This window comes from Gekko japonicus, unplaced genomic scaffold (genome assembly GCF_001447785.1).
Source record: "Gekko japonicus isolate JY-2015 unplaced genomic scaffold, Gekko_japonicus_V1.1 scaffold385, whole genome shotgun sequence".
Classification (NCBI taxonomy): Eukaryota; Metazoa; Chordata; class Lepidosauria; order Squamata; family Gekkonidae; genus Gekko; species Gekko japonicus.
The window spans coordinates 1288228-1304633 of NW_015162489.1; the positions used below are offsets into that span (position 1 = coordinate 1288228).

At 46.5% G+C, this 16406-nt stretch overlaps 3 protein-coding genes across 3 annotated transcripts in view; 2 read left to right on the top strand and 1 right to left on the bottom strand.

Annotated features, from left to right (window-relative positions):
* Positions 1-5208, top strand: part of MICALL1 (MICAL like 1) — a 43615-nt gene extending 38407 nt beyond the window's left edge. Inside the window, exons 14-16 of the mRNA XM_015405990.1 lie at positions 1168-1282; positions 1595-1641; positions 3450-5208. Coding sequence (XP_015261476.1) covers positions 1168-1282; positions 1595-1641; positions 3450-3571 — 284 coding nt within the window. The 3' untranslated portion in view covers positions 3572-5208. The remainder of the gene's footprint in view (positions 1-1167; positions 1283-1594; positions 1642-3449) is intronic.
* A 436-nt stretch (positions 5209-5644) lies between these two features.
* LOC107105939 (chromosome unknown open reading frame, human C22orf23) lies at positions 5645-15220 on the bottom strand. The gene is made up of 7 exons (XM_015405991.1): positions 15165-15220; positions 12641-12754; positions 12359-12421; positions 11148-11336; positions 10401-10532; positions 8867-8967; positions 5645-6678 (listed from the first exon to the last, which is right to left on the bottom strand). The coding sequence occupies exons 1-7, from the start codon at positions 15187-15189 to the stop codon at positions 6562-6564; spliced, it is 741 nt and encodes a 246-aa protein (XP_015261477.1). The 5' UTR covers positions 15190-15220; the 3' UTR covers positions 5645-6561.
* A 72-nt stretch (positions 15221-15292) lies between these two features.
* POLR2F (polymerase (RNA) II (DNA directed) polypeptide F) overlaps positions 15293-16406 on the top strand; it is an 8035-nt gene continuing 6921 nt past the window's right edge. Inside the window, exon 1 of the mRNA XM_015405988.1 lies at positions 15293-15409. Within this exon, the coding sequence (XP_015261474.1) occupies positions 15390-15409 (20 nt within the window). The 5' untranslated portion in view covers positions 15293-15389. The remainder of the gene's footprint in view (positions 15410-16406) is intronic.

Consider the following 16406-nt stretch of genomic DNA (forward strand, 5'->3'; position numbering starts at 1 on the left):
TCCATATAAACAGAAGAAGCTGTCTTAAATTCGCACTGTGCATGCATTCATTTCCATGCATGGTGGGAGACAGAAATTACACTGTTGGTCCTGCTCCCCTCCAATGTACCTCTCCCCCCAGGTATACCTGCACAGGAGAATGTCACAGATACATAAACACCAAAATGCAAAGGCCCCTAATAATCAATCCTTAGGGTTGCCAACCTCGAAGTGGGGCCAGGAGATCTCCTGGTATTACGATTGATCTCCAGACGATAGAGGTCAGTTCTCCTGGAGAAAATGGCTGCTTTGAGGGGTAGAGTCTATGGCATTATACCCTGATGAGAGCTCTCCCCTCCCCAAACACGGCCCTCCCCAGGCTGTACCCCCCAAATCTCTAGGTATTTCCCAACCCAGAGCTGGCAACCCTAACAATTCTTAACCTCCAGTTTTGTGCAGGTTTTTGGCAGCTTAGTCCTACTTGTGTTATCTGCTTTGATCGGCAAGAGTTGGCCAGGGTCTCAAATTGAAATCTTTCCTAGACCAGACTGCCAGTGATCCTTCCAGCTGGAGATTAAGCTTGGGACGTTCTTCATGCAAAGCATGTGCCCACCACTGAGCAGTAGATCAGATTGTAGTTTTTAAAAATCGCCGCTTTGTTTGTTGTCTGTTTCAGCCGCCGGACTGCCAGCAGAGAGCACTCTTGAATAAAGGAAAGGGCTCTCTGTGCCTCAGGGCCAGCTTTTCAGCATGCTCTTTCTGTTTATAGTAATAGACCAGAATCTAACAAGAAGAAAAGAGCCTCCTGCCAGGCCAGCCCTATCCCTCAAGACACAAACAGTAGAAAGATACAGGGAAGAATTTCCTAGTCAACAAAGGGGAGAAATGCACTTTGAGCACTTTTTCAAAGGCACTTTGAATATAATGACCATTCAGTCTCAAACAAGAAAATCAGGAATTGTATGCTTTCTTGATTTCCTTGCTCGTGCTGCTTAATAAGGTAGTATCCTTTTTATACCTGTGATGCTGCCTTCCAGGATAGAAAGCCAGAGCCTGGGTCCAGTCATCACTGTGTTTCCAAGACCTTGCATATTAAAGAAGGGGCAGAGTAGGGGGTCAGTCACTGTCCTCTTCTGTGTTGTGAGCAGAAGCCCTTGCGTGACTTCATTTTGTTCTCTTGTTGGGTAGAGAAAGAGTGGACAGATGAGGACCGGGCCAGGGAGAAGGTGCTGATGCAAGAGCTGGTCACCATAATCGAACAACGGAATGCCATCATCAACTGCCTGGATGAGGACCGGCAAAGGTAGCCTGGGGAAAACCAGTGCACATCCTCTGATTACTTCTGGGTAACCGATTGGCAAGGCAGTGCTGGCTGCAGCATTGCATAGCACAGCTGCACAGTGTGGTTGTGAAATCTGCGGGTGCCCAAGTGCATTGATGCTAGTACCTTGGGTGAAAGTGGGTTGGGGAAAATGCCTGGCCTGGATGGTATAGCTAGGGAATATTGGCTGTTGTATTCAGAGAAGAGTAATTTCTATAGCTCGTGAACATAAGGTGCGCCATAGCTGCTCTTGCTAAGGCAAAAATCTCAGTCTTGCTTTCCTTTTTTTTCCAGAGAAGAAGAAGAGGATAAAATGTTAGAAGCCATGATTAAAAAGAAAGGTAAGTGAGAAGCGGGATGCGGCCTTAACTTTTCCTGGGAGAAAATGGTGTTTCTGGAGACTGTTGATTGGCTAAATGCTTTTTAACAGACTTGGAAAATTACTATGACCTTAGTGGATTCCACAATGCAAATTTTTAAGTGGGAATGTAAACTGTAGTTCCTAATTTCAGTGCCACCTTGGTTGTGGGGCAATATGGCCTATCAAGCAGTTTACCACCACCATCCTCCAGTTACCTATTTACTCCCAAAACAGCATGTAGATGCCAGCCCTGGTTAGAGGCAGGAACATTAAATATGGTGGCTGGGCGAGGGGGAATTCAGCCAACACAAGGAGCAGCACATTTCTTTATTTACAGAATTTGTATCCAGCCTTTCTGCCCTTCTAAAGACCATCAAGGTGGTTTAAACACATGATAAAATTACATTATACAACTATTAAAATTAACCCTCTTCCCAGACGTACATCGTTATTATTTTTTTTTAAGAGTTAAAATACGTACAAAACATAAAAAGCATTGGTTAGGAATGGCCTCCTGCAAAGGTCACCTGAGGGGACAAAGGAGACTGAGCTCCCCTTATCCCTCAGAAGGGATTGTGTGGGGAGGGGGAACCTCAGACACAGTGTGCCAAAGATGCCAGTCCTTCCCCTCCTCCCACCCCATTTGTCTCCGGAGAAAAGGGGTGTTAAGCCCTCCCCTTCCCCTGTCCCTGTGGCCACTTCACAAGACCACAAGTCATGCTTTTTTTTCATGGACACACTTGTTTTTCTGCTTTGACTAGTCCTGGGACAGGGCAAGGAAGGGCACTGAAACCCTGTCCCTGAACAGTGGGAACCTTTCTAGGTCTTGAGATTTTACCAGGTGCTGTCCATGCATTTTCAAGCATTTCTTCAGCCATGAGGGCTAGGAACATGCTTCCTTTAAAAGGGGGGGGGGGGCACTGCAAGATTCTCAAGAAACAGAATTTGGCAACCCAGACAATATTCTGTATTTATTCTGTATTCTCATGGAATTATGGCATACACACAGCCCTGGGATTACCCCTGAATATGTGGTTAAAATTCCAATTTGAGATCATATCTTCACGAAGAAAAGGGTTGGAGGCATGTCTGGGTGCAACCAGCCAATGACCAACTGCATGCCATTACCTGTGAGGCACATATGTTTGACATAAAAAAGGCTTGTGAGTCTGTTCAGAGGTGATCCTTCTCATCTTGCAGTTTTCCAGAAATTAGGGTTCCCATATTTTGCAAAAAAAGAAGACATATTTCCTGACTACTTCAAACAAGTGATCACTATGACAAATCTCATTTTAGATACCCCTACTATTTAAGATGTGATAATTGCTGCTAACTAGGAATGTTCCTAATCTTCCAACCCAAAAAGAGAATATTTTCAACATTTTTTAAAAAACAGCCCAAAAGAGGACGGATACCAGAAAAAGAGGACATGTCCTCTAAAAAGAGGACATCTGGTAACCCAACCAGAAATGCCATCTTAGCTTCTCAAGGGAAAAAAATAATAATAAAACCTCATTCCAAATTCTGCAAATAGTGCATGTTCTTGATTATAGAACAATCTGAATTGTTTGAACATGAAGATACAAGTTATGCTCATTTGCCTAATCTACTTAATGTAGTTCAGTTACAAAATTTACCTTTTCTAGTAATAGGAACCGGAATTTGTTCTGCACATCTTTACATACAGGCACTTGCTTGAATTTGTCATTTCTGTGTGATCATTTGCATGAAAGCTGTCATACATACATTACCCCCAAGGCTGTGTTTACTGTGTATCTCTTTCTCCAGAATTTCACAAGGAGGCAGAGGCTGACAGCAAGAAAAAAGGAAAATTCAAGCCCATGAAAGTGTTGAAGCTACTTGGGAACAAGCATGAGTCCAAAAACAAATCTCCCAAGGAGAAAAGCTAGAACAGGTTGGAGCTGGTAGGATGCCATGCTTTCTGACTGCAGTGACCCATTTAGCCTGGCACCGGGCAAACAGGACTTCTGCTTCCTGCCCGTTTTTAGAAGCTGTGCCTCACTCTACACCAAAGCCGGCTCTTTCCAGAGGAATTCCGTCAACTTCCAACCTTAGACACTCCTTTGCCTAGTAAAAGGGGGCAGGCATGGCATGTCCGATCAGCACTGAAGATTACCAAGGGACAGACTGGAGGAGAGAGCTGCTTGTTCCTTAAGCTTCAGGGTGGGGTGGAGGGAAGTGAAATAGCTTTAGACTTCCTCAGTTGTGTGTATGTTCTTTAATAATAATGGTTCTCAGCAGTACAGCATTTGGGTGTCTGTGGGAAACTTGCACTAATTGTTCCCTTTCTGCAACTGTGAGAGTCACGTGTGCCTCGAACCTTTATCTTCTGGGCTGGGTGAGGGTGGGGGGGGAGAGACTTTCCATTGACCTTGCCCTACCCCGTTCCGTACTGAAAGCCCTTCTCTCCTTACCGGTTTGTCAAAAATCCTGCTGCTCTGGTCACCGGAAACATTTGGGCTTTGAGAGCAGGATTATTTTTGTTGGCTTAAACTGTTAAACTAGAGAGGTCTCTCAAGGGCTTATAGAAACAGCCAAAAACCTAACCGGTTCCCTACTTCTGGTAGCCTTCCTTGCCAGTGAAGGAGATGTCCTATGAATGCGGGATATCTTGGAGACTCTTCAGTGAAGCATGGAGGGAAGACTAAGGAGAAATCAGTGCAGGTCCAAATAGGTCCCCTCCTCTCTTGCTGCTGTTACAAATTTCATCCACTGTGCTCCTCAGGGGACAAGGCAGGCAGGGGAAGAGCCACGCATTCCCTGCCCACAGCTAGAGCATAGGAGGATGAGGTCAAGCTGTACTCGAGACCTACGAGGTCCCCTTTTGGCCTTGCTCACCAGTGCCACCCTGTAGCCCGGTTAGGGGGCATTTCAGCTGCTCCTTCACCACATTGGTCTGTATATACTTTTCTGAGTATGCAAAAGGGTCTCTCTTAGCTGAATGTCAAGCCCCCACGTCCCTTTGTGCTTTGTTTTGTGTATGCGCGCGCGCACACATGCTTTTGGGGGGAGGAGAGGCATCTTCCCTCCTTGCTTCCTGCCTTCTCCTCTCAGTCGGGGAGTTATTTATTAAAATGTTTGTTTTGTCTGAGTTAGACACTGGTAGTATTGTAGGTGTTGGCTAGTCAGCTGTTAGTCTTGAGTTCTTGTTAACAGAGGAGACTACCACCCCAGAGCAAATTGCTGTGCTGCCTTATCTAAATACATTGATAACTACATTGAAAAAAATACATGTTTTACCAATCTTCATTTGTTGGGGGGGGGGGAGCTAAGTTCCCCAGTGCTATCAGACCTAGTTGGGGGCAACATTCTCATTCCCTACAAGTGGATGATATCAGCACCCCATGGCAAGGTCACCCCCAGTTCTGAACCCAAAGCACAACTTCTCCGCTGTAAAAACAAAGCAAACTTGTATTATTAAAAGGTACCAGATCGCTCTCATTGGAAATCCTCTGACTGTAATGGACATCATTACACTGTATTAACCAGAACCTCCACTGACATGCAGGGAACAAAAATTAAACAAAACCGTTGTATTTAGCATCTGTTACAGTGTTTATTTCTGTGTTTCAGCAGAAAGAGTATCTACTCAAATGGCAAATGGAGGACCCAGATGTTTCAGCTGCCTACTCCAAACTAGTTTCCCTTTTTCTTTTTAAGCCGAAGCAGAGCAACTGAAGGGGCAAAGTAGGCTGGATGGAGCAGCCACATTGTTCCTGTTCACACCTAAAAGCAGGCACTGGAGGGTTTAATTCTTATAGCAAAAGGACACATGGATGAGAGAAACTGAATGCTCTCTGTCTCCCACTTTGTCATTGGATGCTCCACCTTGGATCCTGCAGTAAATCTCTACTAATGGACGGGGTTTTCATCAGCCATGTGTGGGACTTCCTCACGTACCCCATCCTGCTGGAGCCCTCAGATGCTGCTCCCGTGCAACAGAGGCTCCTAGAGACAGCATGAGGAGGGAGTCCCAGGTCCGCTGGGGGGGAGGTGGAATTGCCCCCCCCCCGCCGCTCTTAGCAGTAACTTTTGATGGGATTGACCACTCTGCCCACTTTCAATGCCAGAAATGATCCGGGCTGAGGAGAAAAGTGTTTTTGGGACATGGGGTGTAGTGAGGGTAGCCCAGGGCCCTTGCCTGCACATGCTCTCATGGTAAAATTTAGCAATAAACACATACGCTTAAGATGGAAATGGGGGGGGGGGGCGCAGACACATGAATAAACAAAGGTGGCTGCCTCTTTCTTTTGTAGTTTGGGCATGACGTCCCTGTGTGCATGCGATCTTACTGAGGCAGCTATGAAATCAGAAATAAGGCTAACAACACATGAAGCACTCAGGCATGGGTTCGATGTGATGCAGGCTGAGGCAAAAGTTAACGCTTGCAGGGCTTTGTACTCGACAGCATCTCATTTAAACTGGGCCTCCACCTGCAGAAAAGAGCTACGCTGCAAATCTGCTTTGAACAGGGGGCGGAATGGTTTAGGCAAGACACGACCTGAATGCAAAGCCCTGCAGGTGAGTTCTTTTGCTTCAGTCTGCATCATGTGTAAATCAAGGTCAAGTCTCCTTCTGATGTAGCAGACAACACTAATTTTCTTTCCACCCTTACTAGTCAGCTTAGAGGGAAAGTATCCTTATGACCTTAACTAGTTCCATGCAGAAACCCACTGGCTGCTGTTAAAAGCTAGGAGCGGTGTGATCCTGGTCTCTTGTTTCCATGCAAAAAAACCCTTAGCAGTACAAACTCTTTTGTAACTGTCTTCTGCCAAAGGCCTCGGGTGGCACCACCAACATTCTTGATACTGTCTTCTGTGGAGGCCTAGCCCTGTGGTAGCAAAAGGAAGCAGTGGCCACATTCTGGAATGGGAAAGGACTACTCTTGGTCCCTGCTTTCAGGATCAGGCCTGTTGCCTACATTGAAGGCTTTAGCCACCGCCTCTCTCACTTCTTCACTTCTCTGCTTATCAATGATTTCCATCTCCCGTAGCTTCTGCAAATAAAACAAAAGAGGTGGTGGTAATGAGAACATAAGAACATAAGAGATGCCAATGTTGGATCAGGCCAAAGGCCCATCCAGTCCAACACTCTGTGTCACACAGTGGCCAGAAATACCAGTGCCATCAGGAGGTCCACCAGTGGGGCCAGGACATTAGAAGCCCTCCCACTGTTGACCCCCCCCCAGCACCAAGAAGACAGAGCATCACTTGCCCCAGAGCCCCTAGCTATACCTTGTGGCTAATATCCACTGATGGACCTCTGCTCCATATGCTTATCTAATTCCCTTTTGAAGCCGTCCATGCCTGTAGCCGCCACCACTTCCTGTGGCAGTGAATTCCATGTGTTAATCACTCTTTGGGTGAAGAAGTACTTCCTTTTATCCGTTCTAACCCGACCGCTCTGCAGTTTCATGGAGTGCCCACGAGTTCTTGTATTGTGAGAAAGGGAGAAAAGTACCTCTTTCTCTACCTGCTCTTTCCCATGCATAATCTTATAAACCTCGATCATGTCACCCCTCAGTCGTCTTTTCTCCAAGCTAAAGAATACAGGGTTCCCCCCCCCGCAACATGCTGACAATGGTGACCCACTAGACATTATATATCTGGACTTTCAAAAGGCTTTTGACACTTGACACAGTGTTGGTAAGTGGTAATGAGAATATAGGATTCCCCCCCCCCACATGCTGACAATGGTGACCCACTAGACATTATATATCTGGACTTTCAAAAGGCTTTTGACAAGGTACCTCACCAAAGACTCCTGAGTGAACTTAGCAGTCATGGGATAAGAGGATGGGTTCTCTTATGGATTAAAAACTGGTTAAATGACAGGAAGCAAAGAGTAGGCATCAGTGGACAGTTCTCACAATGGAGGGAAGTAAGCAGTGCGGTCTGAGAAGGATCGGTATCGGGGCTGGTACTATTTAATTTATTCATAAAATAATCTGGAACTAGAAGTGAGTAGTGTAGTGGCCAAGTTTGGAGATGACACAAAATTATTCTGGATGGTGAAAACCTGTGAAGAGCTCCAAGAGGGCCTCCATAAACTGTGGCAAATGAAGTTCAGTGTTGGTAAGTGCAATATGGGGACAAAAAATCCCAGCTTCAGGTATAGGCTAATAGGATCTGAACTTGATGAGGCTGAGAGGGAAAAAGATCTTGGGGTCGTAGTGGACACCTCAATGAAAGTGTCAGCCCAGTGTGCTGCAGTGGTGAAAGAGGCAAATCTTATGTTAGGGATTATTAGGAAAGGGACTGAGAATAAAACGGCCAATATTATAATGCCCCTGTATAGATCTACGGTGTGGCCTCATTTGGAATACTGTGTGCAGTTCTGCTCACTGTATCTCCTAAAGGAGATTGCAGAGCTGGAAAAAGTACAGAAGAGGCCAACCAGGATGATGAGGGGGTTGGAGCACCTTCCCTGTGAGGAAAGGCTAAAGAGCCTGGGGCTTTTCAGTTTAGACAAGAGACAACTAAGTGGGGGACATGATAGAGGTTTATAAAATGATGCATGGGGCAGAGAGAGTTGAAAAAGAGACTCAGAGCGGCTTACAATTGCCTTCCCTTTCTCTCCCCACACCAGACACCCTGAAGTAGGTAGGACTGAGACAATTCTAAAAGAACTCTGACTGAGCCAAGGTCACCCAGCTTGCTTCTTGAGGAGTACGGAAACAAAATCGGTTCTCCAGATTAGAGTCCACCACTCTTAACCACTACACCAAGCTGGCTCTCCAAAACTCTCAAGATACCAAACTGGCTCTCTAGATAGATTCAGGGAGGATAAGTTTATCAATGGCTACTAGCCATAGTGACTGAGGGGAACCTCCACATTCAGAGGCACTAAATCTCAGAGTCCCAGAGCCAGGAGGCAACATCAGGGGAAGGCCTTGGCCTCTATGTCCTGCTGTTGGCTGTCCAGAGGAACTGGTTGGCCACTGTGTAAGAACAGGATGCTGGACAAGATGGACTATTGGTCTGATCTAGCAGGGCTCTTCTTATGTTAACACACAGCAGTAGACAGCTGGACTTGCTTTCCCCCAGCTAGCGCTAATTTGGAAAAAGATTTTCCTCTCTAGTTACACACACACTCCTGCCTAATCTTTGCCCCATTACAAAGCTGGACTAGTAATGTTCGATGCTGTATATGCTAGGATTCCTGAATTGGAAAAGTCCAAATACCTGTGATAGTTCAGTGAGTATGATCCCTTGGTACAGCTTGCCCTGTCCCAGAGCCTCCATTTCTTCCAGAAACTGCTTCCGATCTTCAACTTCCTTCACCACTGAGCATGGAACAAAAAGAATGCTACATGGGATGAGGAGTCAGAAGGCAGAAATGCTACTGTTCCCAACTCTGTGTCATCACAATTTCCATTTGTGTCTCACACTATATTCTCTCTATGGTTTTTAAACATGAAAAAAACAGCCATCAGTCCAGAGGGGGAAGCTTGATTAGTTTGCTTCTGTATGGGTAGCTGGTGTGTGTAAACTGAGGCTTGGGTCTACTGGAAATTTTTACAGACGAGATGTCTGTCTGCACAGCACAACTATCTTGCCTCTCTCTCTCCTGCAGTGCAGCTCCTGGGAGACAGGACCCAGGGTCAGCATGGGGGGTGGGAGTCGGAAGACTGAGGTGTGAGGGGGGAATCTGGAAAAAATCATCCCTCCTTTCATATGTGGAAATCCTGCATGGGATCCAAGGCTGGAAGCAGTACAAGAGCCTACCTCTATACGCTGCTTCCTGCTTGGTAGGCATGCCTTCAGTTGGTGCTACCACTATTGGCTGCCTGTATAGCTGGAAAAGCCTTGCAGAAGGTCAGCTCTGCTCTGTAAATGCCCTGAGGAGAAGCCACCCCATGCAGTGCCCACTGCCCCCCCCCTTCTTTGTCAGTCTCCTGTAGTCCTGTATTTTGTAGCATCTGTGTGGGGAGCAGTCTATACCACAAGCTGAAGCAGGTTTCATGTGGAAATGAAAATATACATAAAATAATTTGATTCAGAAAAGAAGTACATGAAATCATTTGATGATCAGTGCAAAAGAGTCACTGATCTGGCTCCCATTTAGGCAATAGTTCTCAGAGTCTGTTCATAAGGGGTGGGCAAAATACAGCCAGGTCTCTATATCAAAGCTCTCGCTCAGCCTGATGATCAGGGGTCGTCTCGTAGAAAAAGAGCTAGGGGAACTCATTAGCATAACTCATTAGCATATGCCACACCCCCTGACATCACCGGAAGTGTGTCATAAGGCCACACCCCCTGACATCACTGGAAGTGTGTCATAAGGCCACACACCCCGCCCCCAATGGTCCCGGCCGCCGCCGCCGGCCTTGCAGCTCCACTGCCGAGCCCCATGAGGGGCCCGGCGGTGGACCTGCAAGGCCGGCGGGAGTGCAAGGAAGCCCCGCGAAGGCCCTCCCTGGCCCCAAGCAGGCAGGGGTGGGGAGAGGCAGGGAGGAAGCAACTTACCCTCCCTCTTCTCCTGCCTCCTCCTGGCTGAATGAGGGCCGGAAGCAGGGGGCGGGGCTTCATCATGTGCCCCACCCCCCGTATCTCACCCGGGGGAACTGCGATCCCCCCCGAAATGACCTCTGCTGATGATACACCTGTTCCTTTCATCTGACTAGTTCCAGTGCTCCAGGAGGGGACAGTTGCCTCCCTCTCTGTCTCCCCAGGCCACAAAATCAAACCACTGCTTTTGACCCATTTGATTACATACATTCTTCAAACCGATCAGGTTCCGGTACCACCTCTTCCACCTTAACTGGCTTCTTCCGGCGCGCTCCCTCCACTTTATCCTTTCCTGTTGCTAAGATATTTTGGAGCCTTTCTTTCTCCTTTTCTAGGTCTCCTGGAAAGAAAGACAATAATTGAAGTGTGAGGGAGAAGTGCTGACAGCACTGCATACGTTGTTCTGAAAAGTGCAAACATTTGGGGTAAAACTTCTGATACAAAATCAATCGCCCACATTTATACAAGAACCTACACACAGAAGAGTTTGGCTGGGCACAGAAATGCCCAGCCAAAAAAGAACGGATTTAGTGATAGAAGATGGGCTGCTTTAAGCTTGCAGAGGTTAGGAGGAGAAAATAACATGTGGAAGATTTCAGTAAGCTCCTCTAAAAATTTCAGCTGAACTCTGACTAACTGGAGGTTTCAGATATATGGGGATATAAAAAATGAACTAGTACAGTGCAGTGGCAAACTGTATAAGCAGGGAAGTTCCCAGTTCAAATCTTGCCTCAGTCATGAACTCAGTGATGGTCTTAGACACGTTGCTGCCAGCCTCAGTTCCCCCTTCAAAATAGGAATATAAACCATCCTACCTGACAGCTATAACGATTTCTGAAATGTATGACCTTAGACTGCTTTACAGTGCCATGGAAATGCTAAGTATCATTTGCCTTAACCCCCCTTTCCAAACCAGCCGACTGTGAGATTATCCATTGCAAGCATGGTCACTTACGGGTGGCTCGTGGCCTGAATCTCTCTCGGGTATAGGCATCACCTGCCTGGCAGGCCTCAGCAGGGCGAAGGTGAGGTCTCCCAAATGGGCTGAATGACAAGAAAACCTTCGGTTGTGAAGAAACAGCCTTTGGAAGCTGTGGTTCTTTGCTGGATGTTGGGTTGCAGTGGAGAGGCAGTGAATCACCTCCTAAGAAAGGAAAGAAGATCAGGGAGGCAAAGCTTGTACCTTACTGATAAAGGAACTGAATGTGAGCCTGGCAGTGTCTTTAGAAAGAGCCTACATAGTGGAGCTCAGATTTGAACCAAAGAGCTATGTAGCCTGGTGGAAGTTCAACATTTGTTTATCTGTTGTATCAGCCACTATGACTTCTGAGGTGATTTAAAATAAAGCAATTTTTAAAAATAGGTAAAATAATAAAGTAAATCAGGTGCAGTGGATTCATTCCTCCTCTTCAGGTCACCGAATGTTTTGGTCGCTGCTGTTTCCTTCTTCAATGGTACAGGTTGAGCAGTTTTATTAGATCTTTTAGATCCCTGCACATTTTGCTGTATGCTTCATCAGGGGATCTTACATAGAAACTGCTCTGGCTCCCACCTTGAACTGAATGGTTCCAGTTGTTCAAGGTGGGAGCCAGAGAAGTTTCTATGTAAGATCCCCTGATGAAGCATACAGCAAAATGTGTACGGGTCTACGAGATCAAATAAAACTGCTCAGCCTTGCACCTTGTTCCTCTTTTTTCTGACCTACTGGTGCAGCCTTACCTCCTTCCTCCTTCAATGGGCCTGTGTTCGAGTTGCAACTTCTTAGTAGGGTCTCTGGCTGTGATGACCCAATGGAGCAGGGTATACACTATCTAACGTGGAATCTTCTTGCTTGAACCATTTTTAGATTCCTAGGCTTAACTTTAACCTCCCCCCCCCATGTTATTTTATAGTATATACTGAAGATCCTACTCAGCAATGATTAGAAAGACAAGGCAGCCTTGCTTACAGGGAGAGCTACAACTTGAGTCATTAAAAAACCACCATCTGTGACTTATCCTTTTTGACCTTTTGAGCCCATTATATGTTCCCCCATTCCACAATGAAGATTTGTTTCTTTGGAGATGGCTTATGTGAAGTGAATGCAGCTGAACCGAATTTAGGATTCTGGGAAACAATAACCAACAGCTCCACTGCACTTCATAGGGAAAAAGATGAATGACTCACGTTTCATACAGTTTCTAAGATGACGTTGCTGGAAATTTGTTAGTTTGGATTCTTGCATCATCACTAAAACACAAAAGATATATGTTAAAATCCTTATGTGAGAAATCCCAATGATTTCCATGAGTGAGTGGAGTGCGCCCTACAACAGAGGGCACAAATACAAGGAAGTACATTCAAAATGACATTTAGATGAGCCCCATGGCCAAACAGAAACAGGACGCGCAATTGCTGATCAAGGATGCTAAACACTCTTGTTCATAACGGTTTTTCCTTTCAAATTACCTTTTAATAACTCCTGTGTTTCTGGGCTGTATTCCGTGACAATGGGAGCATGCCAGAATCCAGTGCCTTTTGCCACAGGAGGTGTGGTCCTCTCTCGGGAAGCCATTGTGGCACCTTCAAAAGCAAAGAGAATTATTTTCTGCAGATACGACTGTTAAATCAGGATTTGTTAAATCCCCACATTGGCCTGAGTCATGGTACCACAATGCAAAGGCATGTTCTATCTACACCCTCAGTCTTTCCACCAAAGTTTTTAAATTAAAAACTGTCGATATATTTATTTATGTATTTCATTTATAGCCCACTTGTCTCAGGGAGGCTCCAGGAGGATTATAAAATATGAAAAGCAATTCAATCTGACAACATAAAACATCCATTAAACAATGCAGCATGACTAGGATTATAGAATTAGAGAACTGTCTAAGGCAGAAGGTAGATTACAAGGTAAAGCAGAAGACGCTGCAATAAAAAGAGGGAGATTATGCATGCAGTAATCATTGCAATAGACAACAATCCTGTCCTTTACAAAATTGAGCTGCTCTATTACACTTTATAATCCCTTTATAAAAAATGTCCTCCAGAACATTTCTGCTTTGCTTATTCTGAGAAGTAACATGGGTGTTGGGGCTTTCCTGACCTGATCAAGCAGGCCAGTCCACACAGTGAGAGTCACAACAAAGCATTCTTGGTTGATCATGCCCATAGATGATTTCCACCCACCCCTTACTCGGTGGAACCATATATTACTAAAACAAGGTGTTGAGTGTATGCTACCAAAATATGCTTTAGGAAGGCACAGGACAAGTCGGCTACATAGCCTATGGTCTGATATACTGCCTTAAAGGTAAAGGTTCCCTTGCATGACTAAACACCAAGGCGCACGGAACACTGTTACCTTCCCAACGAAGTGGTACCTATTTATCTACTTGCAATTTCTTGCTTTCGAACTGCTAAGTTGGCAGGAGCTGGAACTAGAGATGGGGGCTCACTCCATCATGCGGCACCCGAGTCTCGAACTGCTGAACTACTGACCTTCCACAGCCTGCAGTTCAGCGTCTTAACCACTGCCTTATGTGCAGTCCAATTTCATGCATGTTTAGTCAGAAATAAGACAGGGAATGTAGTGGGTCTTACTCCCAAGTTAAGTGCACATAGACTTGGACCAGGTTGGTGAGGGACTGTGATAATGCAATTGTCTTCCCCTGCCTTGTATGACTTGGCTTACTTGCTTGGGACAACTAGAGTTACTGCTTTGCAGCCGCTTTATTGTGGTGAATCATCTTGCTGCTTTTGGCACAAGGGAGAGCTACATAAGTTGACCAATGAGGGGGTTGAGGAGTGGATTGTTCTTATCTTGTGGCAGTTTGACAGTGCCATGATTCTACAACTAATAAATCCAAACTTGGGCCCCCGCTAAAGATACGGATGATAGGCGGATTTTCCGGGCGCGATCACACCGCAACATCTGGGAAGTGTAGTACTCCCGTGGCTACCCCGTGGCGTCCCGCCGAAGATGCGGACTTAAAAACTAGTACCTACGAGGTACTGGTTTCCGGACACCATGGGGCAAGGGCACACGTCTGATCGTGTTTCCGGTGGACTCACGTGGCATCCGGTGCCCGCCGATGTTCCTTTGCAAACAAGGGTTTCCCCCCCCCAAGTCTCCGCAGGATGCGCAAAAGCGCATGAGCACAAACTGCAGTAAAATGAATACCCGTTTGCCATGGGAGCGGCGCCTAGCAATCGCTGCTGTGATCACGCCGCACCGCTCCTTTGCCGCGCTGCTGGATAGCTGTGTGATCGGCACCTCACCCCCTAACCACAGGACCTTGATGGGACGTGTGCTCAGGCGGCCGCGCGTTATTTTGCTCCGGGGCAAACAGCCACGCTTCCCCCCTGCATTTTCCAGTCCGTGTGACTGGGACCCTGATTTATTTAATTAGGCTGCTGGAAGATCCCTTAAGAGCAGTAGCAGGAAAGACCATAAGAAACCCAGAACCTTTTGTGCATACGGAGAATGCTGTCCATAAAAACACATCAACTTCATCAGAATATATCAGTGTTCCCAAAAGGTTCCCAAAGTAAGTATTAAGTTTGTGTACTCTGAGGACAAAAAAGAAAGTTAAGTAAAACTCTTAAAACGCGTTCTGCACTTTGTTGCTTATATGCACCTATCATTTTATCACAACAGGCGCTTCATTCTATTCTGGGACATCTTATTCTCCCAGTTTGTGGACCACAAATAGAAACTCGAAAAGAGAAAAAAATAGTAATAGTAATATTTTAATATTTTTTACAAAAATTATTACAACTAGGACTTCTTCCCTTCCCAGACGTCACGAGGCTGCTTACTACACCAAAGCTCGGGGGCAACAACCGGAGGATAGCTGGGTATTTCGCACACACCCTGGGAACCCAACTTCGATCATCTCAAAAATCCCGTTCCCGAGAGGGTTCCGCTATAGTAACCACATAGGCAGCGGGGCGAAAGCGCTGTAAAAGACCGTGCTTTTCCTGCTCTTACCCGAGCCGGCGGCTCCCGTCACCATGACAACCCTGTATTTCTTCTGCACCTGCGCGAGCAAGTGGTTCCCTTTAACATGACAGCTATTCGTTTCCGGTAACGTCAGAACTAACCCGGAAGTACTCGTCCTTTTCTGTCTCTTCTGTGAGACGGTGCGTATTGCTTGGTTGCTGTCGCGGGCGGCTGTTCTTGAAAAGCAGCAGCAGCAGCAGCAGCAGCAGCAGCATGTCCGATAACGAAGACAAGTAAGTGCGCGCGAGGCGAGTGAGGGTTTGACAGCGCAGAGCACCGGTGCTGATGGTCGTTGGGTACAGGAGTCCCGGCAGGTTGCTGTGGGCCGGGATGGGGAGGCCTCCGAGTTGGGCCCAGGGTTCTTCAGTCAGCTAATGAAGAAGGGCGTGTGTAGTGTATGCCCACCCCCACCCCCCACTTTCAGCACAAGCACACGTGGGGAAGCGAGGCTTCCACAGCAAACACGCCGCCTCCGGGCGTGCCTGCTTTGGTTATGGACTCAGGGGTGGAGGAAGTAGTTGTACCGGGTTAGATCTTTAGGCCATCTGGGCTAGTGTTGTTGTTTCCTCTGAGTGGCGGAGGCCTTTCCCAGATTGGCTGCTGGCTTTTTGTGTTGTTTTAAGCACAGTAGCTGGAGGTTGGGTCTGGGATATTCTGTCCTGCAAAATTATTGAAGAAGAGGAGAAGAGATTGGATTTATACCCCGCCCTTCACTACCCGAATGAGTTTCAGAGCGGCTTACAATCCCTTTTCCTTCCCCACAACAGACCTGTGAGGTAGATGCGGCTGAGAGAACTGCCCTTGAGAGAACAGCTCTGAAAGAATTTATGACCAATGTTCCCTCTAAGCTGTGGAGTCTTGTGAGCAAAAATTCTATTTTGTGAACTACTGGCATTAAAGTTGTGAGCGAGAGATTTGGCTACTGCATAAATTAGTTTGCTCTGGAGCTGTCCTTCCTGAGCTAAGACAAAAATGTGTGAGCTGGAGGCTAAAAAACTGTGAGCTAGCTCACACTAACTCAGCTTAGAGGGATCACTGCTTATGACCCAAGGTCACACCAGCAGCTGCATGTGGAGGAGTGGGGAATCAAACCCGGTTCTCCCAGGTTAGAGTCCATGCTCTTAACCACTACACCAAACGGAGGGTTGAGTTTGTGTGAGAAAGAAGGCCTGTTACTTTTAGGAATTATTTACTTTGGTGCCTCTATAAAAGATTAGACGTATTTATTTA

Excerpts from the sequence above, each read along its gene's own strand:
- LOC107105939 (XM_015405991.1), bottom strand. The coding sequence starts at position 15,189 with ATGGTGACGGGAGCCGCCGGCTCGG. Across the intron at positions 12,755-15,164 it reads GACGGGAGCCGCCGGCTCGG|GTGCCACAATGGCTTCCCGA; the intron begins GTAAGAGCAGGA and ends TTGCTTTTGAAG. Across the intron at positions 8,968-10,400 it reads ACCTGATCGGTTTGAAGAAT|TGGTGAAGGAAGTTGAAGAT; the intron begins GTATGTAATCAA and ends TTCCATGCTCAG.